General features: G+C 44.9%; 1 protein-coding gene and 1 long non-coding RNA gene across 3 annotated transcripts in view; both read left to right on the top strand.

Moving 5' to 3' along the window:
• The window catches only part of LOC111812744, a 6,061-nt gene extending 3,797 nt beyond the window's left edge, over positions 1-2,264 (top strand). Inside the window, exons 2-4 of the long non-coding RNA XR_002818159.1 lie at positions 1,046-1,114; positions 1,596-1,679; positions 1,784-2,264. This is a non-coding gene — a long non-coding RNA (uncharacterized LOC111812744). The remainder of the gene's footprint in view (positions 1-1,045; positions 1,115-1,595; positions 1,680-1,783) is intronic.
• A 3,895-nt stretch (positions 2,265-6,159) lies between these two features.
• The window catches only part of Ngf (nerve growth factor), a 66,457-nt gene continuing 63,189 nt past the window's right edge, over positions 6,160-9,427 (top strand). Inside the window, exons 1-2 of one of the 2 annotated variants that reach the window (XM_023701769.1) lie at positions 6,160-6,568; positions 7,836-7,974. In XM_023701769.1, the coding sequence (XP_023557537.1) occupies positions 7,961-7,974 (14 nt within the window). In that variant the 5' untranslated portion in view covers positions 6,160-6,568; positions 7,836-7,960. Of the gene's footprint in view, positions 6,569-6,710; positions 7,975-9,427 lie in introns of those variants that run through there. The other variant, XM_023701768.1, reaches the window with a different exon arrangement.

Consider the following 9,427-nt stretch of genomic DNA (forward strand, 5'->3'; position numbering starts at 1 on the left):
ACCTGTTTTGAAACTGTCTCATTGCTATCTGTTTCTCAATAAAATTAATAAAAATAAATAAATAAAATAAAAGAATAAACCTGAAGGTGCAGTAGAAGCCCCAGGATTTTAAAAAAGCCAGGAACACATCTGCTGAGGAGGGCTAAAAGCAACGCTTGAAATCTGCCAAAAGGAGGCCACACAGCTGTGGCATATGGAGCTCGAGTGGTGAGGCTGCTCAAGCCGGTTGCAGTTTGTGTGTCAGCCCACGTTGCCCCTAGTACTGGGCATGGAGTCACAGGACCTGTTGTTTACCCTCGTGAGTTTGGTAGTACTTTCATTCCATTCCTTTCTGTGTCTCTGTTCCTTTCTTTTGGAAAAGGAATGTTTATTCTGTGCCATTAGAAGTTGGACATGTTTGATATTTTTAAAGTTTTTTGTTGTTGCTATTGCTTTTTAAACAGGATTCACATCTAAGAGTTTACCTTAAGACTCAGGAGACACTGGGCTTTGATTTATTTTTAGCAGCACTGCAATGGTTAAGGCTTTGGCAACTCTTAGAGATGGAATAAATGCATTTTTCATGAAAAGATGCACATAATTCTTGGTAGAGCCCAGGGGCAGAATGCTATAGTTTAAATTTAGATGTCCCCTAACAGCTTCATCCGTTTATGGGGTGCTTTTGAAAGAGGACTGGACTGTGGAAGAAGAAGGGTCTGGCTGGCTGTTGGGCAGTGAGGCCTTCCGGGGAGGCTGTTCCCTGGTGGCATGACCTTGAAGGGTATGTCTCTCTCCCTGGCTCCTCTCTTCTTTCTCTAAGTCCTTGTCAATGTGGGGTGAACACCTTTCCTCCACCCAGGTCCTTTTGCAAAGTCATTTCTGTGTTCAGTCCAGCAGAACCTGGACTGAAACCTTAGAATCGGAGCCAAATTAAACCTCTTCCTTTAGGCTTCGGTTGCCAGGTGTTTGGTCCCAGCACTGAGGACAGTCACTAAATCAGGGCCCATTACAACAGACTTAGAAGGACTTGTAATCCTTGTTTCACCAACCCCTACTTCTTTTTCAGGAAAGAAACATATCATCTCACCTGGAACCAGCAGGTGCTTTACTCAACATGTGTCATGTCCCATTAATTGTAAGTTTGCTCCCATCCGAATGACCTGTACAATTAAGGACTGGAGTTCACATAGTGACAAGTGGGAAAGAGGTCCCCACAGGGCTTGCACAGAACCAGACATCAGAAAACAGAATCAGGTTCAGAACACAGAGCTATGGCACCTCATACTCCCCTCACCACCACGCACCATAGAGATTGCCATACGTAATACATGTGAGAACAGAAACTCCCTCTATTTTTCTCACTGCTAGGAATTTTCTGGTAGTATCCACCTTTGTTTTGTAATCCTAAGGCAGTTCTACCACAGGAAGCCCCAGTGCAACCTATATAGGACAGATGAGGAAGTTATTGATTTTGCTGAGTTCCTGCACCCTGAAAGGTCTAAGACAATGAACTGGGGATAGCTGCAGCATCTGAACAATGCAGATGCACCTTATTAAGACATTTTACACTTGCACTGTTCACTCATCCAATTACAAGAAAAAATATTTTCTGATAGCTCTCTCCACAGTGTCCATAGTTCAGGGGAGCAAGTCCCCTTCACCAACTAGATGGGGGATCTACGCTGCATGACTCCCACCGGGTAAGCTTCTCAATCCATTGGCTTGGTCATGTAACAACTCTTGCCCCAGCACCTACTGCTTGTCTGGTTCACAGACAGCCTTTGCGCCCTTATGTTCCCCACAGAGGATAGACCTAGACCAGTCTTCACAAGGGCAAGTGCTGGTTTGCAGGAGGAACAGGCATAACCACAGAAGCAGAACGCAGGGTTCAAGGTCTCAACTCAAGCTGACCAGCCAAAGAAGTGTTGGCCATTGTCGAGTAGATTAATGTTTCACCTGTACTCAGATTCAGTGTGGAGCAGAACGCTTCCTGATTAAGCAAACCAAGGCCCCACTGCATTTCATTACATCCAGAGAAGTCCCCACGGATGCTTCAGGAGCCCTGACCAGGCGCAATCTGGACTGTGGAGGGAGCTTGCTATTCAGTGGGCCTCCCTGTGTTAAGGCCTGAAGACCGCAGGGTAGTGAAGGCCCTAGAGAACAGGGAGTACTGACCACCCGGTCTGACATGCTACTCATTCAGTAATTCATTCACTTGGTTTATAGTAAGTATTTATGTCATGCCAATTTCATCCCACCCACCGCGCTGGGGATCACGGCTGAAACAGAACAAAAACATTGCTGCTCCGCAGAGCTTTGATCTCAGTGCAATTAATCAGACAATAAATAAAGACAGGGTTGTTTTGTTCCTGTGCCACGTAACTGACACATTCCATCTTCACCACATTCTGGAAGGTAAGCACTATTTTTAACCCCACCTTACAGAAAAAAAAAAAAAAACCAAGGCACAGAAAAGCTAAGTAATGTCCCCAAGATCACCAGCTAAGAAATAAAGGAGTTGTTGATTTGAACCTACGGAATGTGAACCCAGGCTTTTATCACTTACGTTCTAACACAAAATGAATCTGTTAAACGTTGTGTTAGAGGATGAATAGTCCAATAGACAGAATGATGTAGGAAAGCATTGCTAGAGGATGCTGGGTGTGATAGGCGAGAGGGCAATTTGTATTTTTAAGTACATGGGTAAGGAAAATGCCGCATATGAAGGGGACAATTGAGCGAAGACTCAAAGGAAGTAAGGGCCATGGGAACATCTGTGTGAAGAGCCCTCCAGGAGTGGACAGCGGGTGCAGAGGGCCTGAGGAAGAGCCTGCAGGCAGCATTTAGGGAGCTGCCGTGGAGGAAGAAGAAAAGAAGGAGATGGGATCAGACAGTGGGGTTGAAATGTCATCTAACATAGGGCCCTGGAGGACACTGCTGCTGGGAACGTGGGATATCCCTGAGTGAAATGGGAAAGTGGTAGCCATGAGGCTTTGTTGGCAAAGCCTCCCGATCTTCTCCCTTCTGTCTACTTGGCAGGACTGTACTTCTTCAACCCATGAATGTCATGCAACTTGCTCAGCCCAGAAAATAGGAGAGGAAGTGACATGGTCATTGAGGCAGAAGAAGGAAGAGTCTCTGTTTTTATCCCTCCTCCAATGACTAAAGGCCCAGCCCAAGCGAACCAGTGACTGGCTCAGGAGAGCAGAACTCTGCTGCCACTCTCCACTGGACATGTCATTTGAGCAGGGACTCTTTGGATTAAGCCACTGAGCTTCTGATGTTTCTGTTACTTCTGCATAACATAGCCCAAACTGGCTGATGCCAGAAATGAATTTGGGGAAGCAGAGTTTTAGCAGAATAATTCTGAAGGGATTTGTATTCAGACTGGACAGTAAAAGACAAGACAGGAAGCAGAAAGAAGCTAGGAGGGTATTATTATAATCTTGCTCTGAGATAAAGTTGATATCTATTGACGCACTGCTGATCCTGAGGTAATAAAACGTGATCGCATTCGAAATTTATGAGGTGGAGGCACCAAGAATTGCCAATGAATTGGGTAAAGAGTGAAAAAGTAGAATCACAGATTACCCCAATGTTTTAAGTGTGGGCAACTAGAAGAGTGAAAAAACTCTCAACCCTCTGAGTCACTCACACACACACACACACACACACACACACACACACACATTTTAGAAACAGAACTCTGTTTTTCATTTGGCAGGCAAAATGCCTGAAATGTCATCATTAAAGAGTTATTCATTTTGGATAAGCATTGCCCTTTTCAGGAAGCTTATTTCCAAATGAAAAGATCCAGTACAGAAGGGTTGGCTTAATGTGGATCAATTCATTTTAGCAATTTTCAATCAGAGAAAACTTCAAGTCCTCTAATCCACACCTCTGTGTGATTTGAGGAAATTGAGGTCCAGAGAAGCACATGATTTTGTCTGAGGTCACGTAGAAAACATGAGTTGAACTGATATCCGAAGAGAAACATTCTTGACTCCTGGGGTGATACTTTCCCTCCAACCCCACACCTAGCCTGACCTTAGGGGAGTACAGGTAGAGGCAGCCAGCATTAAAAGGAGGCATTTTACACCTCTGCTACCACCTTGCGTGAAAGAGTCCCCTCTTCCCTCTGTTCTGTTGGCATTTCCCCGCCCTGCCAGCTTTCTGCCACTCTTACTGCAAAGAATTCTCCAAGCTGCTGCACATAGGTCGGGCACAGCTAAAAACAGACAGAACCGACCCGCCTCCTCGTATCTTAGCACACTGTATCCTAGCACACCAGCTACAGCTGTTTGGGTTATGCATTTCAGTATCATACTTTAAATTTGCAAAGTGCTTAGCTATAATTTTTACTGGATTTTTATTATAAGCTGTACCTTTTAGACCAGCTATTTGAAGCTGTTAACATTGGAAACTTTCTGATGTTTTGCAAATGTTGGACAATGCCCACTTTTAATAACTTTTGTCATAGAGCTGTTCTGGGGTAGGAAAGCCAAGCCAGCTTTTTATTTTATTTTTATTTATTTATCTATTGGTTTTTGAGTTATTTTGGTACTGGGGACTGAGCTTAGGACCTTTGCACTGAGATACATCCCCAGGCATCAACCCCTATCATCACCTTTTAAAAACAATTTTTAAGAAAGCATTTCACTAAGTCACTAAATTGTCCAGGATGGGCTTGCCCTTGTGACTCTCCCTCCTCAGGCCTCCTGAGTGCTGGAGTTACAGGCATGTACCACTGTACCCTGATCAATCCACCTTTTTTTTCCTTCTGATACTGGGGATTGAACTCAGGACCTTGCACTTGCCAGCCAGACACTTATGCCACTGAATTATCTCCCAGTTTTTTTTTGTTTGTTTGTTTGTTTTGTTTTGTTTTTTGGGTTTTTTTGGGGGGAATGGTCTACAGGGTGTTCAGGGTCTCACTACATAGATAGGACTTGTAGTGATCTGCCTGTTTATAGCCTCCCAAGAGCTGGGATTACAGGCATGCGCCACCATGCCCACTCTCAGTTGCTGTCTCAGCGCCCTGGGGGCAGGGCCGGCATGGCAGGCCTGGGGATCGAACCCCTGGTTGCTGCGCCTGCTTGCAGGTGCTTTAATCCACTGAACTATTTGGCCGGCCCCAAACCACCTTTTTAGGCAGTTACTGATCAGAAATTTCCCAGAAGTGCCACACAACTGAGGAAAAGAAATAGGTTCAGACCTGAATGTCCTCTTCTAAGAAAAAGGCAAAGAATAGCTTTGAGGAGAAAAATCCAGCAACAGCCTTAGAGGTCAAATAGCTACCCTCAGAGCCATCAGCAGCTCAAGGGACAGACTGCAATGTTTATCAGGCCCCAGTGTTTGAAATATGTGTAGAATAAACTGAAATCATGTTAACTTTTCTTTCTAAAGTTTAAGCAAATATCTGCATTATATAAAAATGCTGAAAGGTATATCAAAGTCTATAAAAATGTTAACTACGACAGGGTGTTTCCAATGAATTTGCTTTCATTGGAAAAGAAATGTCCCCATAAAAAGGCATGCTCTGTGCCTCATTCCTCTGTTGAGAGATTTGCAAATGCTGCACTTGATGTGCTGGTAAACCTCTCTCTCTTCCACCGCAAACCAATTTTGTCATTGCCTGCACACGTGCAAGGCGTTGGGAAGGATTGTTCAGGCCACACTTGGAACAGTGTGATTCTGCCTGAGTGCCGTTCCTGTTTCATATATTAACTTCATTCTAAATGCCACTAACGACAACGCCATATGTGCTGTCTTCAGCTTTTACCTCCATTTTTACCTTTCTTCTACCCTAACAGATCCCAGCTGTTATTAAAGAACGGTTTAAGCGCCATTCCAACAAAGGTTTCTCTCTAACAAACGATCTAAACAATGGCCTGCTTGGGGAATCATTTTACTCAATTCAATTTAATGACTATTTTTGAAGGCAAAGTCTTCCAAGTACTGTACTCAGTTCTGCTGATGCAGAGATGAAAAGAGCTGAATACCCATCTCAGACAGCTCGGTATGTGAAAGGAAAAAATTCCAACACAACCAAAGAGCTGTGGTTATGCCTTGAACTTCATTCTGATGGGGCCTAATGTAGGATTCCAAGTGGGGGTGGTGGTTTTATCCTATAGGGATCTTAGTTTATTATTTTTCTCCTCTTCTTTCTGCAGTTTTTTTTTCTCAGGGACTGCCAATTCCTGGGTTCTAGCAGGAGAACAGGAGTGTTTCACCCCTGGCCATTGCCCTTGAACACCATAGGTCTCTTCATCAGCTTGATTGGCAGATCAAGTCAGACGGTAGGAACTGGCATCCGCATCATGCTACTGCGTTGCGATTTATCTGCCTCGAAGTACACACCAGAGGCAGAGCTCAAGCCTGTGCCCCAGCCTGGCTTTGGTCGCAAATGGCTGTCCATTTCTTCTCTGTCCCATGAACTGCATCATGCACAGGAGCACCTCTTCACAGCCCTCTTGCATAGGCATTTTTCCTTCACCACAAAACGTTTTTCTTTAAAAAAAAAAAAAAAAAAAAAAAAGAACTTGTTGCCCCAAGTGCTTGGTATATGGCTCTGGATCGAGCACTTAATGTAAGTGGTAAAATTGAAGTGTGTTTCTGGATTCTGCAGTTCAAAAATGATTGCTCTTTCCAAACCAGGGTGGGCTCCCTGCAAAACCATCAAGTTGGCAAAGTCTGTGTCTATCCTGGGTGGGGGGGCGGGCAGGCTGCTCTCTTATCTTCTTGAACAGAAGGAAATGCACAGCCCCTTTACTGAGCATCACGATGTGCCCATAAACATCCTGAAGCACCTTACCTGCGTTGTCCTGAGTTCATGTCCTAACATTTTCACCTGTAGCCCTCGCTGAGATCCTTCTCCTCTGAGCAAAGTCACGCTAGAGAGGTTAAGTAACTTGACCAAGGTCACAGCATTTAATGGACCATGAAGAGAAAGAGGTGGCTCGGGGAGGCTAGACTCAAGCCTAGGGTAAAGCAGCGGACCCACAGGCCCCTCCTCCATCTCTTACAGCTTTCTATTAAACTCCAGCCACATTCTTTATACCACATGGCACAGAGACATGTTGTTTGTTTTAGAGAAAAAGAAGACAAATTCTTGAAAAAACATGCAAGTGAGCCTCAAGTGAGTTATGCAAGTGCTTCTGTCACACCATAAAACCCCAGAACTTGCTTCGTCCCTGGTCCTGGCACTTTGGCTCCTTGCTGGAGACGCTGCTGTCCGGGCAGCCAAGGCATACACCTGTTCAGTAGTGGGGCCCAGGAAGCCTCTGTCAGGAAAATGTCTTTCGCAAATGCACTTCCTTCTTAATTAAAATTACATTTTGAAAGTAAAATTATACAGTGTGTAGAATAAACAGTACAACAATAGCTGTGATTAATCTGTCACAGATTGTATAATGTGATGCTAATAGGAAGAAATAAACTTCTGCTGAAGATCAAAGTCATCTCTGCACATGGAGAACTTTTAAAATTAGAATGCCAATAAATGCGTCTCCATCTTGAGAGGAAAAGTGCTTCCCGCTTGCAGAATGAAGCAGAGAAGGCAGCCCGAGGACATCCCACAGCTCAGAGGAACTGGGAGCTGGCGAGCAGGAGCAGTAAAAGCCCTCTTTCTCTAGGCTTGCTCAGTGAAATCTCCCTTAATCTGCCCCGTACTGGTTCAGTCCCATCCAGGGCAGCCTAAGGCAGGGTACATGTACATGGGTTGAGTATGGTATATGCTAGGGTCATCACGTGTGCCCGGGTGTAGCAGAAGAGCACATGTACCCAAATCTGTGTGAAAAAAAACCCTTACCCAGACCCTCTCATACTTCATAGGGAGGTGTCATTTTCATTTACAGGCTTTGGACTTGGGACATATTATAGGAAATAGGAGAAGAAAAGGTGATTATTTTAAGAAGAAAATATGACTATGCACACTTGGCTTACAACTACAGAAGGGGAGAGAACTGGTTGATGAGCACCCATGTACACATCCAGGTAAGCCATGACTGTGCACACATGTCCTATGGGGCACAGGCCTGGTGCTGGGTACTGGGGCTGCCAGGGCTCTGGTGAACCACAGAGGAACTTGGCAGTGTTTGGAGAAGAGACAGAGGACAGTCTTGCACAGGAGACTTTGTAACTGAGTGTGCAGTCGAGAAGGTCTAACCAGAGGAGTGAAGGAGCCACAGAGCAGGAGGGTCCTTAACCCAGACTCAGGCAGTCAGCTGCCTTCTGGCAGCACCTGTGCACTGAGGCCTCACAAGTGAAAGGTTGGCTTCACGAAGCTGACCCAGAGCAGAGCAAACATCCCAGGAAGGGGAAAGAGCATTTGCAGGGGCCCAAAGAAGAGCAAGCCCAATCCTGGAGATGTAGACAGGCCTTCTGGGAACAATCTTAAAATGCAGAGAAATGCTTTCAGGGGCCTTCCCCTTGGCCCTGTGCTCCCCAAGCTATCTCCTTCATTCAGCTTGTAAGTTAGGTCTTCCATCTTCTGAGTCAGCTCTGTCGCCCTCTGAAATGTGAATACCCTGAGAGAGCCCAAGGACGTCAGTCAGTCTGGCCTCAAGGCCAGCAGGTGTCCCAGGCCATTTCCTGACAAGCCTTCAAGGTGACTGAAGTTGCCAAAAGGAAGGCAATTTTTGCCAAATTCAAATTTTGGCAGAAGCTAAAGTCCTGTTCAAACCAGGCCTCACGACAAGGAAGCGTTGTAGGCAAGGATCACACACACACATCCCGTTAGCTACGCCGCATGGCTCAGCCCGCAGTTCCATACTGAAAGGGGTCTTAGGAATCCTCACTAGCCCCAAAATGCTGCTCCTGGATAGGAAGACTGCCTCGGACTGAGCAAGAATACAAAAGCACAGCCAAAAGCCACTGTGGAATTAAGCTAGCAGGTACCCCAAGAGATAAGACTTCTCAGCTTCTGCCACACAGACAAACCCTGACCAGAGAGACCTGGCACCTGGCTTTTTAAGAGTTTTTCAAAATATTCATCAGTAAAGTGTAGTACTGAAGGCACGTGCTATGCAGACCTACCGAGCAGGTTATTTATTTTCCAGTTACATTCAAGGTGGTTATTTAAAGAGCTTCAACTTATTCTTTCATATAATTTTCATTTACTGAGGTTCTACTATACTCCAGATGTTATGATGGGTACTAGGAGTTTAAGCTTCCTTAAGATTTTATAGTTTAGTGGAGACAGCAGCCTACTACATGTAGATGTAATAGAATAGGAGATGCATATATATATTCTTTTGCGTTTAGTAGAGTATGATCTCCCTCCATTCTGTCAGAGGCATGCACTTTCCATAGAGTACTTCTGGGATTATTGCAGCTGAAATGTAAGGTGAGAGTCAACATTCGTTTTCTACATTAAGAAATGACTTTCTGAGTCTAGAACAAGACATTGGCTTTCAAATGCCAGGATTCTCAAAGAAGAGAAGAGAAG

Source organism: Octodon degus, unplaced genomic scaffold (genome assembly GCF_000260255.1).
Source record: "Octodon degus isolate 3935 unplaced genomic scaffold, OctDeg1.0 scaffold00140, whole genome shotgun sequence".
Taxonomy (NCBI): domain Eukaryota; kingdom Metazoa; phylum Chordata; class Mammalia; order Rodentia; family Octodontidae; genus Octodon; species Octodon degus.